Consider the following 20,371-nt stretch of genomic DNA (forward strand, 5'->3'; position numbering starts at 1 on the left):
AATAACAATAATAACTCTAAACTCTCAATGTCAGTATGAGCAACCTCGCTCAACTGTAAACACACAAAAGAAACAGGTCAAGCTTACTTTATCACTTCTACCAATCCCAATCTCAATATTGATCCATATATAAGGCGCACCTGATTATAAGGCGCACCATCAGCTTTTAAAAAAATATTAAGGCTTTTAGGTGCGCCTCATAGTCCGGAAAATACGGTAATCTCCAAAGTTAAAGCTTTAACTGACGTCCATTAAAAAAAACAGGTTTGATTTGTTCGTTTTGGCCGCATCGCTTGCAACGCTAGCAACGCGAGCTAACAGGTTGCTCACTGTGGCTTTACATACGTTACAGTAGCGAAGCAGAAACCTTCAACAGAATCTCAATTGTCCGCGCAGCTTAACTTTCCAGCCAAAATGATAGATAAGTGGCTCCTTTCGAAACCGCGGCACGGAGTAAAGATGCTTGTTGGTTAGCCTCCATTTGCAGATAAAAACAGTTGCTCTTTTTGCCTTTTTCACCTCGAGCGAGAGCTGGTAATTAATGACAGCGAAACAAATCCCACAAGACATGAATTTTACATCAGGCCTTTTCTCTTTCTTCGACGCCGTTCCGCTTTTCAGTGGAGGTTTTGCGGCGTGGAAGGCAGAAGGAGACACGAGGATTCATGCGCCGTGGCTAACTTAGGAATATTATTTCTGGAGATGAAAAAGCGGCCTGTCCGACGCTCGTGACACTTCTTGAAAGAGCAGCGGACAGAAAAAGCTCCGCTGGACCTGAATCCGGTGTCTTGTGCACGTAATTTATGAGGCCTGAAAGTCGAATCTGGTGGAGTTGCAGACGTAGCACATTCAAAGAAAAAGGCTAACCGACTCACAGTAAAAACACACGCAAAACGGCAGAAATACATGTACGTAAATAGTGGCCGAGTATTTTTTTTCAACGGCGGACGGGTGGAGCGAATGGCCATTTTTTGGAATATTTTTCCGCTATTTTAGACTTTTAGGACTAGTAAACTGGAGTTTTGAAAGGGAAATCATACATGGTGTAGTATTTGGAAAATAAGAGAAAAATATCACCCCGAATAATGAGTAGGGGTCTCCTCAGATCGTCAAGCTGTCACTCAAAATTCCTTCTTGGTGTATTTTTAATTTTGTACATAAAGACTTTTGTTTTTTCACTTTTTGTGTCCTTTTGTCTAGCCTTTCACATGAAATTTGCCCTTTCAAAAGGGAATGTACTTAGGGGTGATGCTATTTTATGTAGAAAACACACAAAAAAATGAACAGTGCTGTGGTAGGTGCTGTTGTTTTGGCTAGCGACATTTCAAATTGGTTAGAACAATGATTAAGTGTCTGTTTACAAATCCACTATTTTTTCTTTTACTGAGTGGGAGACCTTGCTGGGATTTATTTGAGTTAAGTAGCTTTTGAGTACGCGCTACTATTTTTTTCAGGCAACTTTGCGGGACAACCACAGGTCGTGGTTTACTATTACGTGATTTGTATTAAAAGCACAGTCTCTACATACCAGCGGTTCTTCTTAATCTTTATTCATTGATAAAATGTTTTCTCGGCCAAGTACCCCCTAACCAGCGCTAAGTATTATTGAGTAGGAAAATAAAAAAAATGAAAAGAGAGCGCTGTGCCATTTGTGTCTGCTTATTCAATTTCAAAACTACATTTGTAATGGTGTCTCTGGGCATATTTTACACAGGAACTCCAGAAAAAGTAATCGTTTTATCTTTTTTTTTTCTGGCTCCATATAAATCTTATAATACAAAGTATAATGCTTTGCAATGAAGTCTCTATAGCAAGTTAGCTGAAGTGACATCATGTTCGAATTAATTTGCTCTTAGTTTGAAAAGATAGCTCCACTATTGCAATACGTTAACAACACTGATGTAAGACTGTTGTGTATTCTATCTGTCATCCTAACTTTTCCTGATGGGAAAAAGAAGTATCAATTTGTGCCTTTAGTGGATAAACGGGGACTAATTGGGACACGGTGGAAGGTGCACTCACTATCCCGATACCGTCAAATATTGACAAGTGGAATTCTACAATTTAGTGATCCTCAGGTAAATCAGACTGCAGCGTGGCGGTATGAACATTGATTGTTTAAAAAAAAAAAAATCAGCTGGGAGACGCACGCAGGCAAAGTGGGGCTTAGTCTGACATTTCAATTCACGGCGGACGTCCCGTTCGCGCTTACGATGCGGCAAGCAGCTGTTCATTTTGAGAGCCCGGATCAAATGTTACCTGGAAGACAAATTAATTTTCCCCTTTCGCTCCTTGTTAGTTTCAAACCCTCCCAGCCATTATTGACTCTTCGGAACGATTCCTCCCGCAAAGAAAGCAGTTTGTATCTTTGCGCGTCACAGAGGAGGCTTCAAAGCTGCCACCTCTTTAATAGCGCGCTTTTAAAGCCGATCAATTGATTGACCAGCACTCTTCCGTGCTAGTAATTCATTTGCAGACATTTTCTTTTAATGACGTGCAAACTGCCCGGAACAATAAGTGGCGCGATCGATGAGGACCCTGATGTTTGCTAATCACATCAATCAAGAGCGGAATTAGGAAGACCGCATGGTTGCAAACACAAGAGCGAAGCAATACAAACAAGGTGAACAATGATTAACTCTGCCGAGGAGGCTTTGTTGTCATCACTGAGCAGATCATTTGTTAAAGGTGGAGCAAGAACAAGGAAGGAACGACCCTGAATTCCAATTGGGAAAAGAGCACGGATAAAGATGTAGTTAAAGGAACGTTTTCAAAAGATTCAAACCCCAAAATTTGCTAACTGGTTAGCAAACGCGATTAGAATTAGCGCGCTAGCGGTCACGATTTAAAGTCAACAAACATGAGTAACTACTATTTATTTCACACATATATAATGTTATATGTACACTAAAAAGTGTGCCCGAGGTCACAAAAATGATGCTTCAGTGTGAAGCTCCCTGTTAGCACCAATGAGGTCAATAACTTCCTCTTCTTCTTCTTTTGGTTCTTCTTTTTCTTGAGTGGGCATTATTGCGTTTGACTGCCCCATACAGGTTATAATTTGCACACCTAAAACAGAGCCAGTGTAGATTTTCTTTGTAGTGATAGGTAACATTCTCAGATAATACAATCCTAGAGTTTTTGGGGAAGTTCTTTCCTTCATTTTGAGAAACGGAGATAACTTCCTGTTTCTCTTTTTCGTCTTCCTGTTCTTGACGCGCAGACCGAGCATGTTAATATTTTGGATTTAATGTCATTTTCCTTAATGCATTTCAGTACAGTACTTTTCAGACTACGACGCTCCTCGGATTTTAATTGATGTATTTATAAGTTTATTTATTAATAAGTTTATTTGGGGAAATATCCATATATCGGGAGTTATGGGTTATAAATATGCGATACTGCACGTAAAAAGAAAGAAACCAGTACAGAAATTATGAGTAAGTTTACACAAGGTATACAAGGTGCCCTTTATGACTGATATTAATTTTCATTACACCTGTAGTTGCCCCCTTGACTCCATGCATTGACATAATTTCATTAACATTTGCGGAATAGGCCGTTTCTTGCAAAGGAAACCTTGCTGTCTGCCATAAATCCTAAATATGTGAAGGTTGTACAACTGAAGTTCCAATTATTTTCAGTGGCACAGACGCAAAGATTCTCTCTTTCAGAATGTGCCCGTAAAAGAAAGAAAAAAAAAAGTAAAAACGCATGCCACAAAGAAGCATTATTCCAACCCATAAAGGTAACGCTATTACTTAGGCGGACGGAAAAAACAAAAGTGTTCACGTCTGCTTATTTGACGGAATGCACTGTTCTTGCCGCTCCGAGGTAATGTGGTATTTATGTTTACCGAGGCATAACAGTAGCTGAGAGAGCGCATTGGAAAAGCTCCTCCAAGGCCAGTGTCTTCCTTCTAGCTCCTTCTCGCAGCCTCTTTTGAGACGGAGAGGGCGATTACGATCATTCACTTGTTAATTACATTCCTATACGTCGGATTGCGAACGACGCAGTGGGCAGAAGAGCTCATTACAAGTCCTCTTCGCACGTTATCAAACTATTCGGTTTGTGCGGCAAACGCAACCCCCCCCCCCCCCCCCCCCCCCCCCCCCCCCCCCCGTGGGTGTGCGGCGTTATGGTGCTGGACAGATTCCAGGCACCAGCGGGAAAACAAACAGACGTGTTGACAAGAGGCCAGAGTTCAGGAGCACACAGCCCCCATTGAGGCGTCGACGACAAGACCCTTCGACAAGGCCGCGTCGGCGATCGCATTTCCAGCTGGCATCCAGAGGTGCCGCTTCGTAATGTGGAGGCGCAACCTGATACGCGAGTATGACGTCAAGTCGGGTCAAGAGGACCTTTTTTTTTTTCCCTCACCGAGTAGGCTTTGCTCGGTTTAATGAGGACAGATAATTGCGGCTATAATCGGGCAGATGTCAAATTACCTTAAAATGGTAAAAAGTGAGGGGATACAGTAGTATCTTGATAAAATGGCCGCCACTCGACGCACTGACTATAAATAAGATTATTACCGATAAAAATTGTATACCTACACGTGTATCCTTTTGAACGTCAACGACCGAAAAAAGCAATATAAACCAATTTTCAAGAACTGTTGATTATTTTTTATAGTGTTTATACGGGTTACAACTTAGTCTAAAACAGAAAACAAGAACCAAGTCCGTCAAAGTGCTGGAAACTAAAAGAAAAAGAAAATTCTTATTTTATTGCAATGACACTTACATGCAAAAACATTTGATTTTGATTTTTTGATTCTTTGAACATTTGATTGAAAAATATTTGATGAGTGGCTAGTTTTTGATTATGTAATTAATTATTTCACCACTATGAGGTCATGAAATAGTTTTGGCATTCTTGAATGAATTTACTTCCAATTTGTCAGGTTAGAATCATGATTAAAATATTTGAACATTTGCAATAGGAGACATAAATGATGATTTCTTTAAATTAACATTTTGTCTGTATTGAACGGCGATTTAACAACATTAATGTTAAATGAAAAAAAAAAACTGTCCAAGTGAAAATGTCATTTTTAATCTAACGTTGAGTTTTACGTATTGCAATTGCAAACACTGTAAATTGTACTTGCTTTCAGTTTATGATTGACTCTGTTTGATCTGACGAATTTCACCGAAGCGATCTGGAATCAAAGAAGACTTAAGTTACACAACCATTACTGGTTAGGAAAATAAAAAAGCTAAAAGAAAGAGGTACCAACTGGCGTTGCCGTAGCAACCGGACTTGATTTAAAAGAGGAGAGGAAAACCCGCGTCAGGTTCCTCACCGATACTTCTCGGACATATTCTCGGCATGCAAGGCGAGGTTCAAGAGGCCGGCGACGATAATGGTTTTGGATAAGGCCGAGGATTAGGGAATGTGATAGGGAGCGAGCCTCAGCTGTGGGAGAGTGCCTTGGCTTGCCTCATGGTAATCAAGAGGAGGGTTTTGGTGGCGATGCAATCGCCCTGGGAGACAGCTCTCATTGCGAGGTGAATCTGTCATTTGTGATTGGATTTCTGACACACCCGATTCTCCCCTCTTTAGTTACCGCTGCTTCGAGCGGGGTAAACACAAATTCGAACGGTTTCCGTTATATACGTTCAAAATGAGCAGAGACAATTATTGTTCCAAAATTAAATATCCTATCAATTATTCGATTATAGTCGAGTGATTGCAATCTGCCGTTTTTTTAAAAAATAACCCAGATTTGAACTTGAGTTGGAGTGACCGGTTAGCATAACGATTAGCATTAGCACGCTAGCGATTATTATTTACGGTCAACAATATATCTCAGTTTACACGTACATAATGTTATATGTACATTACACATGTAATAGTGTCCACAAAGTCACTTACAGACGATGTTTCAACAATATTCCAGGATTTAACTTTTGAGTGGAGTTGCCTGTTAGTGACTATGAGGTCAATTACTTCCTGGTTTTCTTCTTCTTGGCAAGAAAAATGGGCATGTTGGTGCTGGACTGCCCCTAATCGGTTAAAATTTGCACATTAAACAAACCACTATAGATTTTTTTTTGTAGTGAGACTATTCTTAGTTAAATACAACCCTAGTGCTTTGGGGGATTTTTTTCCCTTTATTTTGTCAAGGATTAGGGTTACTAAATCAAGACAAACGTAACTGTATGTGAAGACGTTTTTTGCCGACATGTTTCATTTTTCTTAGTTTCCAAAGTGCAGCTGTTGTATGCCTTTTCCACTTTGTAATAATTTCACATTCCCTTGCCGCCATCGCAACACTGAGTACGTCGGCAAGAAAAATCCGTGTAGAAAACGGTGGTGCAAAAATGGTTCCGCTAGAGCTTCAAGGTGGATATTTTTAGCCAATTTAGTTAGTCCTAATTGGCTGTTTCAAAAATTATCCTTACCCATTACTGGTGCATGGATCATCTAAAGCACACCACAAATTACAAGAGCATAAAGAATCCATGCCTATGTTTTCTTCCCCCATGTGAGAGATGTCTAAAAGTTGTATATATTAAGATGTTCTAAATGGGTAAATGTGAATGAACCCTTCTCCAACAAAGCTTCAACATGACACATTTGCTGTCTGCTCTCTCCCCGGAGAAACATGGCTGCAAAAAGGATATTTCAGACAGACGCAGGCAAAAGGGTGCATATGCACCTTTCAAGGTTGTGTCGACCGTATCAGCGTACAGTGACAGGGAAATCATGCAAAACAAACCAAAAGGCTAACGCTGGAGCAAAAGTGAAGCGCCGCATCGGGGGCCGACTATATTAAGGAGCAGGAATGTTGGTGTAGGTCCAGATAAATGTCGCAGATGGGAGCATGTAGCCTCATTAGCCGAGCCGGCCGCAAATAATAACTAGGCCTCATACTGGTAGGGTAACATTAACAAGCTCACAAGAGCATTATTTTACACATAATACAAAAACATTGTCAACCAAACATAGGCCTGTTGATTCTTGAGGGAGTCTAATGACTTTGCAGATGACTATTTAGCCTTATCAAAAGCCTGGTTAATTTTGAAAACTCTCAGAAACTAAACTTAAACATGTCTACATTGATGACCTTTATCAAGGATTGAACTAGCCTGATGTCTTGGATATGTAAAAATATTCAAATGCCATTTTCAGATACCAGTAATCAGCCCATATTGTTACCAAGTACCGATACCGCTAATGTTTTGATACTAAAAAATTCCCCCAAAACACTGACATAACTAAACAATTCTTCTAACGTTCCTTCTTTACTCCTAGATCGTAAAACTCGTCCAAAGTGCGGCTGTTATTAATATTTAACCATTCGCGATTTTGCGTAAAATGCTTAATATCCACTGATCCGTCCCAGCCAATTAAATATGAGTAAATTCTAAAAACAACCATTTCCATTTGCTTCCTGATGGAGCAGCCTATCCAGGCGGGTTATGTTGAGGTATATGGATACTTGAGCCCTGTTTCCACCACATTTTCTACTCTACTCTACTCTACTCTACTCTACTCTACTCTACTCGAAATACGATGTCACTGGTGATGAGGGGCTCACCGGTGCAATGTTCTTTGGCGTAGAGCCGAGCAGATAGCGTAGGCACAGTACATAGCGCGGATACCGTAGGTAGAAAGGTGGCAAAGACAACGGAGTCCGAACGCCTCACCTTCAACAGGATCCGGCGGCGTGAAGTCGAGATCGTAGCGGAGGATGTAAAAGTTATTCCACACGTACAGCTGGTTGTCCCTGGGGTTGTAATCCACGGCCGTTATGTACTGGTACCGATTGGGGAAAGCGATGTCGGTGTATTCTCCTTGGTTCAGCTTAGTGTTGTAGATGTAGTCGATCCGGTTGCCCTCGCCTTCGCTCTCGCCCTCCTCGTAGTTGGAGCGCACCACGTGGAGCACGCCGCACAGCATGAAGGCGTTGGACGCCGAGCGCTTGTCGTAGGCCGTGTCCCACGTGGCCTCGAAGCGAAGCGTGTACGGGTTGAGCTGGCTCACCACGATGCGCCCGTTGTTCTGCTCCGTGGCGTAGATGACCCACAGGCCCCTCTCGTCCACCGCCAGGTCGATGTCCGTCTTGCCGCCCCAGCGGTACGGCGAGGTGTCGTGGTAGTTGGCGTTGTTGACGATGGCCTCGCCGCTTTTGATTCGCGTGCGCAGGTCGAACTTGACGATGTTTCGCGTGCGTTCTTTGTTGAAGAAGATGGCGCCGTCGTACGCCACGAAGCCGGTGCCGTCTACCCGGTGGGGCAATTTGTACGTGGTCGTCTGACGGTTATTTTGGAAGTCCTCCAGGGAGGCGTACTCCATGAGAGTGTCCGTGCGGTACGGCGTCCAAGGCATGAAGAAAACCTTGTCCCCGGCTTGCAGAGGGTCTTTGCACCACGACCCCGCTTGCTGCTCCGCCTCGTACAGGAAGGTGGCCTCGCCGATTCCTTTCAGAGTCCCGGGGCAAATGAAGACTAGCGAGAGAGAGGAACAAAGTCAGACCGGTGACGATCGAGAATCGGTCTCATCAGTTTTGCTGCCGTATGCTAAAGGCTGTGACTTTGAAGGAATCTCGACATATCCAAACGAAATGAAATAAAATGGAAAAAGTTCAAAACTCTATAACCGAAACAGCACAAATGAATATCGCCCCTTTCAAACTGGACATGCGGAACCCAACCGGAATCGCAAATCCACGTAATAGACGTAATATTCTGCTCTGAATAACATTTTTTGTTTTCAAAATAATCACATCGATCATAATGTTAATGACAAAGCTATGTGAAAATAATTAAAAGACAGAAGATCATCCACTAATTTGGCGGGAACGGCCGTGTGAAAGGGGCTGGTGTCTGACGTCATGAAGAGCTTATTTGGAATACGTCCACACATGCGTGATCCAAAGCTAATTAGGCGTTATGTTTTTGGAAGAAAAACATACAACACGTCGTCAATGGCAGCAAAGCAGATGAAAATGACGGTAGAGCGGCACAAGTTTGTCACAAAATCGTTGGGAATAACAGGAAGCACTGATAGCTGAGCAAGCAGAGGGCCACGGTCAAGTATAGTCAGGTTCATGTGTTTGGTGCTTGGGCAATTCTTGTTCTGATGAGTCTTGGCCAGCCAGCACTGCTTGTTCACATCACGGATAAAATGTATACTCCTGAGACCGAGCCTATTCATTTGTGTCCGCTGCTGTGTTCATTTTGTCTCAGCAGGACAGAAATGTTAAATGTATCTAGGGCTGGGGAAAGAAAAAAAAAAAAAAAAGAAAAAAAAAGTTGACCAAGTCGGGTTTGTCAACATTAAAACTGGTTGACTCAAAATATTTGCCCTGAAGCTCTGCTACCGTCAATTAACATAAATTTCAGGCTATAAACTACTTTTACTTACTTTTTTATCATGCTTTGAACCCTGTGGCTTATAGCCCACTGCGACTTATCTGCAGTTTTTGTTGCTAGCCACCAGAGGGCAATCTCCCAGTAAAATAAAGGGAGACAGAAGAAGACGCTATCAAAGTATTGATTTTGAACTGCTTTTTTACTCACCACCAGGGGATACTCTTTACTAGTAAACGCAAGCAGGCATGTTACTGATGTGTTGGTGCAGTATTCTAACAATACAAGCGTGTTGATGTCATGTTGAAAATATGTTAGTTCTACTCGTTTCTAATATGCAGGCATGTTTGGTCTGTGTTGAAGCACTATAATGCTGTAACCAAGCAGTACGGGGAAAAAAAAACGTTTTAAATAAAAACAAAAATGGAAAAACAAAACTTCCATATACCATCTTTTTGCGTGAATATCTGATGTTACAACCTGCGGTTTGGATATGGCAAAAATTAATTTTCTGTAGAAATGTTGGTAGTGCGGCTTATTCTCCAGTGCGGCTTATCGTCGGGAAAATGTGGTAATTCTCTGACTACAACGAAAGGGGATCTGCGCACAGAAGGCACTGTAAATGACGGACCGGCATTTTTTTTTTTTTAAATGCCCGCCTCTGAAAGATCATAAAGGTAAACGTTTACCACAGTGGGCACAAATAAATCGATTGGGTCTCAGGAGGATAAATGCTGCTGATGCAAAAACAAGTTTGTTCAAGGACACTAAATACAGGGTTGTGTTATTCCAAAGTCGAGTTAACACTTGTGCAGTATTTTGATCATTTTGGCTCATTTTCTTCCACATCAATCAGAATATTTTTTGACAATGCCATGTTGAACTTTGACATGTTGTCATCATCCGGGTGGAATTTCAGCTTCTTTGTATCTACTTTCAATGTTTTCCCTTTGATGGGATTTTTTTTTTCCTTAAAGATCATTGGATTAAACAAAATACCGCACAACGGTTAAAAATTTATGATCAAATAGGACTTGGACCACAAAATTTGGTGGACATGTCTATCAATACAGAGCGTATTGTATTGTCTCATGACCAAAAACAAACAGGAAGTCAAACTAGGCAAGGCCGACTTACAAAGTCTTTTATGTTCTAATCAAGCCCTACTAAACGATATCCTTTCAAGCATTCATCACAAAAACACATGAAAGGACCTTTTTATTGCTACTTGCATATCCATTAGGCCTTTTTACAAACTTCAAGCACCCTGTAAATAGTACAAAATATAAATATACTCATTTTTCAAGGGATCGTATAATGCAAAAGCCAGAAACCCTGGAAAAATCAGCACCCAACCATCTGTTTTTGTGAGTGCGTTTCATGTACTGTAGCTAGAAAAAAAAAAAACGCCATTGATTCATCATTGAAAAATTTGGGAGTCCATATGTGCAAACAATCCTCCTATGGGTTTAGGATTTGTCAGTGGGAGGTGTGTGTGTGGGGGGGATGTGTGTGTGTGTGTGTGGAGGGGGGGGGGGGGGTAGCTGGACTCAACACAGAACACAGGGGAAGGAGGTTAGTGGCGGTGGACTTGACCACTTATTTACCTTTTTGTTCCACTTCTATTTCAGGCGGTAGACAAGAAAAAGAAAAAAAAGTAAAATAGGGAAGAGAAAGGTTATCATGAGTCATCTGGCAGGTACAAGAAGAAAATTAGCTGTGAGAGGATGCGACCGTGACATGAACTGCACACGGGCTGTTTTTTTTTTTTTAGGCGAAGAGGAGCTAAGGGGGGGAAAAAAAACAAAGATGTTAGTTAATGAACAGTCATGCACATATGCGTTTATGTCTTAAACTGGCGATAAAAGCAACCCGGCTATTGAAGTGTGTGTCTAAAAAAGCACGGTGCTAATGATACAAGCTTGGGAAAAAAAAAAAAATGGGGCCACGACGGTATAATAGCGGCAAGCCGGAGCTGCTGGGCGGAGGAAAGGCTGCGTGAAAAATTGCAGGTTAGACAGCAGTGGAGGTTAGTGGCAGGAGGTGAAAGGGAGGTCTGTTTGAAAGAAGGGGGAACACACACACACACACACACCAAAAAAAAAAGAATATTTTTCACAAGTGTTTACAATTCATCAGCGCTAAGCACTTTCACAGGGGAGCGCATGAACCTCAGCTACGCTCTAATAAACTCGTCTCAAACGAGCTTTCAAGCCGGATTTACGCTCGTCATAAACGCCGACGCCGTTTCGAACGCAAACGCCCGCCGAAGTGAATTGAGCGGTTACGTCTGAAATGGAAATACGGCAAAATACAAGTGACACGGCAAACATAGCGTGACGTTTTATTCGCTAAGGTGCGGAATTATTTCTTTCTTGTATCCTAAGACAACACAGTAGGCGTTTGCAAGCTAGCCTTCTAGTTTTACGCTAATTGGGAACTATAAAGAGATTTTGTTGCGCAAATTTTGCGAGGCAAAATATTTTTTTCTACAAATGTAGCATTAAATATCAAGTTGATCTTATTTGAATATGAGTAAAATGACTGTTTTAAATGAAACTATGTTATTAAAAAATGTGCATGCTAAATTGTTTTTTGTACATCACTTTTAGGTAATTTTTTTTTTCAAAAATCTATATTATTGGTCAATCCACGCGTGGATATTTTTGACCTGTATAAAGTGCTCTCTTTTATGATGTAATTTTAATACTTGAAAATATTCTCCATTTTTAGGGTCTTCTCAAAAGTGGTAATTTTGAAAGATAGCACACCAGCGATATGCAAAAATAAGATTTATTAAAAACAAAACAACTGCAGACATGCAGCTATTTTGTATAAAAAATATACATCAAATTAGTAAATGCATGACTGAATAACTAACTATTTAAAACAAAAACATGGTAAAAAAAAAAAGGGTGGGGGGGATTTGATCAAAAATACGAATTTTATTAAAGGTTTTTCAGCTTTTTTTTTGTTTGATGTACATCAAGAAAAAGCCGAGATTAAAATCTCTTTTTTTTTCCTATGATTTTTTTTTTTATTCATAGCTCAGGGAGCCCCCCCCCCCCCCCTTTTGTGTAACATTCAGATTTATTCTGTAGTTCACGCTTCAAAGTAGTAAATTTCGCAAAATATAGCATGAAAAATAAGCCGACACACTTCACTGTTTTCGACTTTGCTTCTTGATTTTTAATCCATTTCTCGCTCCTCTTAAAATTTGCGTTTTCACAAAGTGGTCCCCTCCAACTGGCTTATAACTGATATATTGCGAGCTGGTGATGCCTCCACATATTGAAATCTAATAGAATATCATTTTTTTATTTAGAAAAAAATATATAAGAAACTATTTAAAATAAATGTAATTAAGCTTAGATGATCAAATACATGTTTATTTACAGTTTGTTGTGCTAACATTAAAGATCTAATACATAATTAGAAACAAATACTAAATCTATGTCGAAAAAAGCTGCATATATGTTGAAATATTTAACTGAATAAATATAACACAGAACAAACAGAACGACAGCATTTTAAAATCAATAACTGGAAAAATTTTAATTTTGTAATTTTACTACCGGAAAATACCTTAATTCCGTATGTTGACAGTAAACGTTATATGACAAAAAATAAATTTCACGGTTGTATTTATCAATAAAAAAATAAACTTTCCAAAAACCAACAAACACATTTCCGTTGAAGTCACCTCCACTTTATAACTTCAGTATTTCAACATCTCCAGAAACTCGCCATTCCAACCTGAAATTGAGTTACGTTATATCTAGCGCTAGCTTAACGAGCCGTGACGCAAGAGTTTTTTTTTTTTTCGTCCCCATCACTACGTTTTGCCACAGTCGTCCCTTGGCGCGCCATTGCCAATAATTGCCATAAAATTACATCAGCGCTGTGCGGCTTGACACGTTGTCGCCCTGACACATAAACTGACACGGCGAGTCCGATGACAAGGCGCGTGATATCGAATAACACACAACAAACAACAACAACAGTAACGGCGTCATTCATCGCGGTGGTGATACTTACTATAGGGAACACACTCATACTGGACCTCTAAGTACTTGTAGGTTCCGGGGCATGGATCGGGAAAGACATCGGAGCCAGTGACAACCACACACTGCGTACGGTTGTTGCACCTAGAGGGAATAAGACAAGATTGACCACAGATGTCATCACCCGCACAGAGATCAGTAGGCACAGGCGGCGCTCGTGAGCGGCGTTAAGATCGTCGTTAGGACGACGCGCCGCGCTACCTTCAAGTTTCCGCGCCCGAAATCTGAAGTTGATGGCGGTCTTACTTGTTGTAAACAAAAGATTTGATTTCGTAGAACGCTCGCGCACTAGCTAGGTAGCTTTCTGTAATGTTTTTTTTTTCCTAAGAAAGCTTTGTTCACTGGTGCGGAGTAGTTTTCTGTAAACAAAAGATGCTGTGAGTGGATATTCTGTGACTGGTGTCTTACATGAGTCAGTCTGTTTGCTGATGTTCAACAAGAAGGAACACTGAGTGAAGATTGCAGCGTTACCTTTCTTAGCTAGCTAAGCTTTGCGCCAAATATTTTTTTACTCCTGAATTTTTCTTCCCAAGAACTGAGCAGAAACTCTTTAATCTGTGTTGTACACTTGAGTGAGTCTGTTGGTTGATGTTCAACAACGTGGGATCGTTCCTATGCTAGCTTCTCGCAAAAACTACTAGCTAGCTAGCTTTCTGCCAAACATTTTGTTCAACGATTTTGTTTTCTTGTACTGAGCAGCTTTTGGTGAACAGGCGGCTTTGATTCAGATTTTATGTGACCGCTTTCATGCGTTTGACTCCATCTGTTTGGTGATGATTAACAGGAAAGACCATTGGTGACGATTAGCTTCTCATGCCAGGCAGCTAGCTTCATGCCAGACTTTTTTTCAGGAATGATGATAGTGCTAGGCTGAGACATGAGAAATGATTGCTAGACTGCAATGTTTTACGCTGCTGCTGGTTTTATTTTGATTCGTTGCTATTTCCTTTATTACTCCAATCTCCAAAATATTATTGAACCTTTTTGTAAACAAACTACAGTTCTGTGACTGCTATTGTGCTCATTAATTTGTTGCCATTTGACAAGAAAAACATTGAATGATTAAGTAGACCCATTTGTAAGCTACACGGTATGCTAGCATGCCGCTAGTTTGCTAGCCGCCACCTAGCTAGCTGCTATATTTTAGCTAGGTCTAGCAGAATGCAGTTTTTTTTTTTGCGATACTAATTACTTCCTATTATCGTCAGATAAAACAGTGATATTAATTACGATTGGTGTTGTGAATTTGATTTGGTCTTCTTGTAGATGTTTGCTGAAAAAAAGTAGTAGGTGAAGCTGCAGCGCGATCCCTTAGCATCCTGCTATCGCTCGCTAGCTAGCGAGTGTTGTTTTTAGCTTCATACTGAATTCATTTAAGACTGAACATGAATTAATTCTTTCGCAGTACGTCTTATTAGCTTCATATTGAATTAATTTTAGACTGAACGTGACTTAATTCTTGCATTGTTCATCCTTGAATATCATAAATATGTCCAAAGAGTCTTGTTTTTAACAATGATAACAAATAAACAATAATAACGAAAGATCCTGATACGGATAAGCAGTATAATGAACGTATGGATAATATGGTCTCCTTGTACACATAAAATGAAATGATTAACAATGTGTTACGACAATGACCGATGTCACTTGGAAACTTGGAGGCAGCGCTGCAGAAGGGCGCACTTAGATAACAGGGTGAGCACTTATGAAAAACAGCAGCAAAAGGCATGTCAGGTACTGTATTAGCGGTGGCATTTCCTCTAACGTCTGCGTCTAAGGAGAGGGAAGATATTCGTTAGAGCATCGCAAGGCAGGTGGCTGTGACATGTAACAGACAGACATGCGAGCGGAGACGCTCCCCCTGCTCATGTGCACAAAACACATCAATGAAAAGAAAGAGATCCGCAACAGTGCGCCGGGCCAATTGTAAAAGTTTGCGTTTTTTTTTTTTTTTTTGCACATGTTTCTGGGTGCAAGTAAAGTTCAAGTTAAGAGGCAGAGGGAGTTGGAAAAAGGGGAGAAGTGGGGATGGGGGTGACGTTTGCACTTCAAACGAGTTCATTTGAGGCAGAGGGATGGCAAGGGGATAACGCGGGCAAGTGTAAATGAGGCGCACACACTAGGACGCAAAAAAAAAAAAAAAAAAAGCTGTGAGGCCGAGATGAATATTTCACAAGGTCAGCAGCCGCCTCGCAAGCCGGACATACATTTAAACATTGGATGGGGTTGTTAAAAAGAGTCATGAGTCATTCGAGAAGCCTCGCAAATGGGATTGTTTTCTGCAACGTTGACCACAAAGGTCCAATGGAGGACTTTGATATGTTGAACTTGAATGTATATAAAAAAAACAGACTACTTTTCAAACATGCTACTTTTGCATTACAGAGACAGACAGCGCACGGCTCACTAAACGTTGACGGTATTCTGCTTTCGGTTAGAATTTCAAGATGAACCCGAAATGCATGAAACTTAATTTGACCTTTAAACTTTTGATTGAACATGTACTGCGCCCCAATTATGTTCTTTTCGCACAACTTGCTATTTGCAAATTAGGTATTCATAATTTTCTGCTGTTAGAACATGTGTTGACTTTGTATCATATAATATAATCACCATTGCTGACCAGAAAATGAAGCTTGTTAAAATACAAAAAAAAAAAGTTATTTATACTTCTTTGAATTGAATCTAGACAAGTTTCAGAAAGATTAATTAGTCGATTGGCTTGTTAGTTCAAATTTTAAACAGTAGGAGGCAGTCAAGCACGAAACATACACACCTTGTTCTAAAAAACAAGAAGAAGATGACAAAGAAAAAGAACAGGAAGTTGTAGACCTCATAGTAGCTAATAGGCTGCGCCACTCTTGAATTTACTTAAATTGAATATTATTAAACTTTGTAAGTGACTTTAAGGCCACTATAATGTAATGTACATATAACGTTATCAACTACTAAGTGTTTGTTGACTTTAAATGGTAATCGTTAACGATAATCACGATTGCTAACCTTTTTGCACAAGCAAATTTTGTTGGAGTCTAAAAATTCATGTGTAGAGGATAAATTTTATTAGTTGAGTAGTTAGATCCATTCATTTCACCTCACGTTCAACATTAGATGATTAAAAAGACTTAAAAAAATCAACTCACGAGTTCCTCCACAAAAAATAAATGGCGGACAAATCATGTGCCCTAAAGTGATACAAATAGAAATATCCCGCCATTATCGAGCCACTTGAACAGACGTCAATATTTCCCATAAGTACATCTTGTCACTTTATTACTTGTAATATCCGCGGCAGTGTTACACGGCTCGCCTACTTACTTAAGGAATATTAATTGCTCTTTTCAAGTGATAAAAAAAAAAAACGTTCACTCCTTATGGAACGAGGGTTTTTCCTCCTTGGCTGCAGTTGCCTGTGATTGCAGCTCTATTGCACTGAGCTCGTTCTCGTGGTGGAGAAGAAGAAAAAAAAAAAAAAACACCTTTTCAATCTCCGCTGTCCTTTTGCACCTCTGACCAGGCAGGGAAGGATTTATTCAGCTGCTTTATGAGCGGGTCAGAGAAAAGGTGGCAAATACCAGACGGCATTAGAAAAGGCGCATACGCACTATTTGGCTTTTAGTGTCGGGCCAAAATGTGAACCGATGAAGTAATGGGATGCTCATCGTCTATGAATTCTTCAAAATCAAAAGGGAGAGCAATTTAAGGCTTTTTTTTTTTGTTCACAGTGCACAAAAAATAAGGTCCATAAAGTCTAGCTTTGATACATTTGTGATGGAATAAACGCACAAACCTTGACAATGGCTTAAGAATGTGGACATTTTTGTCCTTTTTGGACAAGCAAGCACTTGGCTCTTGTGGAAAATGGGGCTCTTAGGAATACTTTTAAGGATGGCGCACACATACCAACCCTCAGCAGGAATGTTAGTACCCCCCCCGGGGGCCAGATTAGCAAATGTCTTTAAAAGGTTATCCTTAGCGATATGCCTGCGGTTTGGGGTGTGCCAATTGTGATTAAATAAGTACCTGGAATTGAATATCTGGATTCCTACAAAACATGAAAAAAAAATGTCTTTGGGATTAAATGAGTTAATCCGGGGCGCTCACAGATCAACCGAATGGCTAAATTGGTGGCCCGCATGACATCGCAGTAAGAAAAAAAAAAGGCAAAACGAAGAACGTGTTGTGTTTTTTAGCGTACTGAATTTACAGTTTCAACTTAGATCAACAGAACGTGATTTCAGAACTGCACTGTATTGTTCACATCAAAGCCCGCTCACTCTGGAACCAAAGTTCCAGAGTTCCGGCCGGAACTTCAAAATAAAAGCGTACCAAGGCCGTTCGTATCTTATGTTACTAGTACCATATGTATAGTTTATTTTAAAGGAGTTCAGGTTGTTACGGTTAGAGACAACGGAAAGGTGTTCATTTTTTCGTCTATTATTCTCGTTTATTAATCGCGGCCTTTTGGCATAAACACACAATCATGAACTTGGTGAAACAGATGGTCTGCAACTTCGGGTATTTATGATCAAATTAACTCGAGCCGCATCAAAATAAAGAAAAACAGTCGCTTAAAGCTCACTCAACGTTATCGTGACGAGACTTTCACTGACCACTCACAATGTGGGAAATCTGACACAAACTTAAGGCGCAACAATTATAGATGACAACAAGGAACTTTGAAGAGTTTAGGAAGATGAGATGTAGTCTGTTTTCCTATAGTTTTTACATTATTTCCAAACTGTTGGTGCGTCTTATTCACGGTAACAAAGAAAATACCAGAATTTTACCCTAAAATTAACTTATATACCTGTACGTCTTATATTCGAGGAATTACGGTAATCGGCTTTTCTTTTCTGCTCGTCCTGATGAAGCCAACGTTAATCAGCACGATATTCCTTTTTTGATGATCATTTTAAATGACAAAGATGAAAAATCCTTGTTTTAGTTCGACAAAGCTCCTAAGAAGATCGAGAAACGTTAAGCGAAGCTATTTGAGCTGTCGTCACCGCATCGGGCGTAATTACGGTCACCCCCTCCGATCCCGATGATCTCGATCGCGGGAATGAATCCGAACTGTTTCTTCTCGCCGACGCTCGCCGGCTCCCGAGGGAGATTTCGTCAGGGAATATCGTTTTGAAGCCCGGCCGAGAGTTTAACCGTGTGACGGATGAGGCGTGCGGCACGGCGGGCCGCGGCAGACCCGAGGAAGCGGGGGACGTAAATTTACAAGGACGGGGTGAGACTCGGATCTATTCCCGAGCGATGGCGCGGCGTTGTAAATAACGTCGGGAGCAAGCGAGAAGAGGACGGCGTACGAGCTCGAACTTTGCCGGTTACTATTTATGAACGGTTCATCCGCTGGCCTTTAAAAATACACACACCTCTGGAGAGGCGAGCGCAGTGAAGTGTTGCCGCCGCCGCCGCTGACGCTTGACAGAGAGGCAACATCCTGTGAGAGGCTAAGCGGGATGAAAGGCGCCGTGATGAGCGCTGCCTCGCTACCTGAGGCGCAGCCACTTCAATGCGGTACAAGTGTTTGAACAAAGCAAGCCCGCCGCCCCAGATGGGGAATTAGGAGGCTTTTGGGTGACTCACGGTCTGTGGGAGTTGCACTCATTTTAATAACTCGAGCGGCGGTGGCAGTATGCTGCAAAGGAATGTCAATTTCTGCCTGTCTGCAATTAATCCCATCAGTTTCGGTGGGGGAAGAATTTCAACGCAATCGTCATCAACCACAAATGAACGGTTGGAAATAACCGCAATGTGTACCGCTGGATATGGAAGGTTGGAATTACGCCGCCGGACAAAGTGCCCGATTTCGAGTGAATGCTTAGAAGTCTACTATCTATTTACATCTATTTATAACTGATAGGGCCTCGTTTGCGCAAACTGAACTCGTGAATAAACAACGACGTGGAATTAAACGACCCGGCGTTCCCTCGTTTATCGCGGGGGATACTTTCCCAAAATTACCCGCCGCTACCAAAACCTGACAAGTAGATCGCTTTCTTTCCCTTTTTCGGTTTGTTTGCTTTGCAATTTTTTGCGTGGTCTCATCCGATAACTGAAAATCCACCATAAAGTCATAACAACTGAACCGCAATGTAGTGGGGGAACACTGTACAGTCTTCCCGGCTATAGTGCACATTAAGATATCATTTTATGGATTTTGATGGCATACAGGAAAGTCTGACTCCAAATTGCAGTGTGATGAACAGCAAGAAAGAAAGGGAAATGCCCTTCATTGTGAAACATGTTGCTGTTTTAATATTTGTAGTTCCCACGAAGAATATGCAGTAGGCCTGCGAGTATTGTTAGGGTTGGATTTGACACCGTTCTCTACCCAGAACATTTATTCTAAGAGATAATATATATGGGTGAAAAAGCACAATTTATTCAGCATGGTTTGATAAATGTGATCAGTAGAAACGGCAACTGTCAGACTGCACCGCAGTGTGCAAGGTCATTTTTATCTATTATGCCAGTCTATATGGAGCACTCCAGCACTGCTAGCTAGCGATTAAGCTAGCTAAGCTAAACTAGCTAGACGCAGATATAATTGGTAATCCTTGGCAGCAAGTGCCATCGGTCCATAACCAAGTTGTTTCTTAGCATACTGAATTGGATTGAATGTCATTTCAGAACAACTTTGTTTTGTTTATATCCGTATTTAGGCGCAACAGTTGCATAACTAGTCAAGCATTACGCCGTGACACACTGCCAGGAACAACTTCAAAATAGAAGCGTACCAAAGTATTCACGTCCATGTGTTGTTTGGTAAACTCAGGTATATTTTGAAGTCGGGTTTTTTTTTTCACATTAATGTCATACTTTACTTTCGTGCAGAGCATGAGCAATTGTTGCTGCAATTGAATTGACAGTTTGTTTTCTGACGTGTATACTAATAAGCGGGTATCTGGGGCAAGAAAAAAAAGAAGAAAAAAAAAAACGCCTTGAGGATTGTTTTGAACCGTGGTA

General features: G+C 40.9%; 1 protein-coding gene across 8 annotated transcripts in view; it reads right to left on the reverse strand.

Moving 5' to 3' along the window:
• adgrl2b.1 (adhesion G protein-coupled receptor L2b, tandem duplicate 1) overlaps positions 1–20,371 on the reverse strand; it is a 126,340-nt gene that overhangs the window by 47,127 nt on the left and 58,842 nt on the right. For all 8 annotated transcript variants that reach the window (XM_088428974.1, XM_088428972.1, XM_088428973.1 and 5 more), the window contains 2 exons: positions 13,362–13,471; positions 7,659–8,459 (listed from right to left, as the gene is read on the reverse strand). In XM_088428974.1, the coding sequence (XP_088285100.1) occupies positions 7,659–8,459; positions 13,362–13,471 (911 nt within the window). The remainder of the gene's footprint in view (positions 1–7,658; positions 8,460–13,361; positions 13,472–20,371) is intronic.

This window comes from Hippichthys cyanospilos, chromosome 12, assembly GCF_059441005.1.
Source record: "Hippichthys cyanospilos isolate Australia breed blue-spotted pipefish chromosome 12, RoL_Hcya_1.0, whole genome shotgun sequence".
Taxonomy (NCBI): domain Eukaryota; kingdom Metazoa; phylum Chordata; class Actinopteri; order Syngnathiformes; family Syngnathidae; genus Hippichthys; species Hippichthys cyanospilos.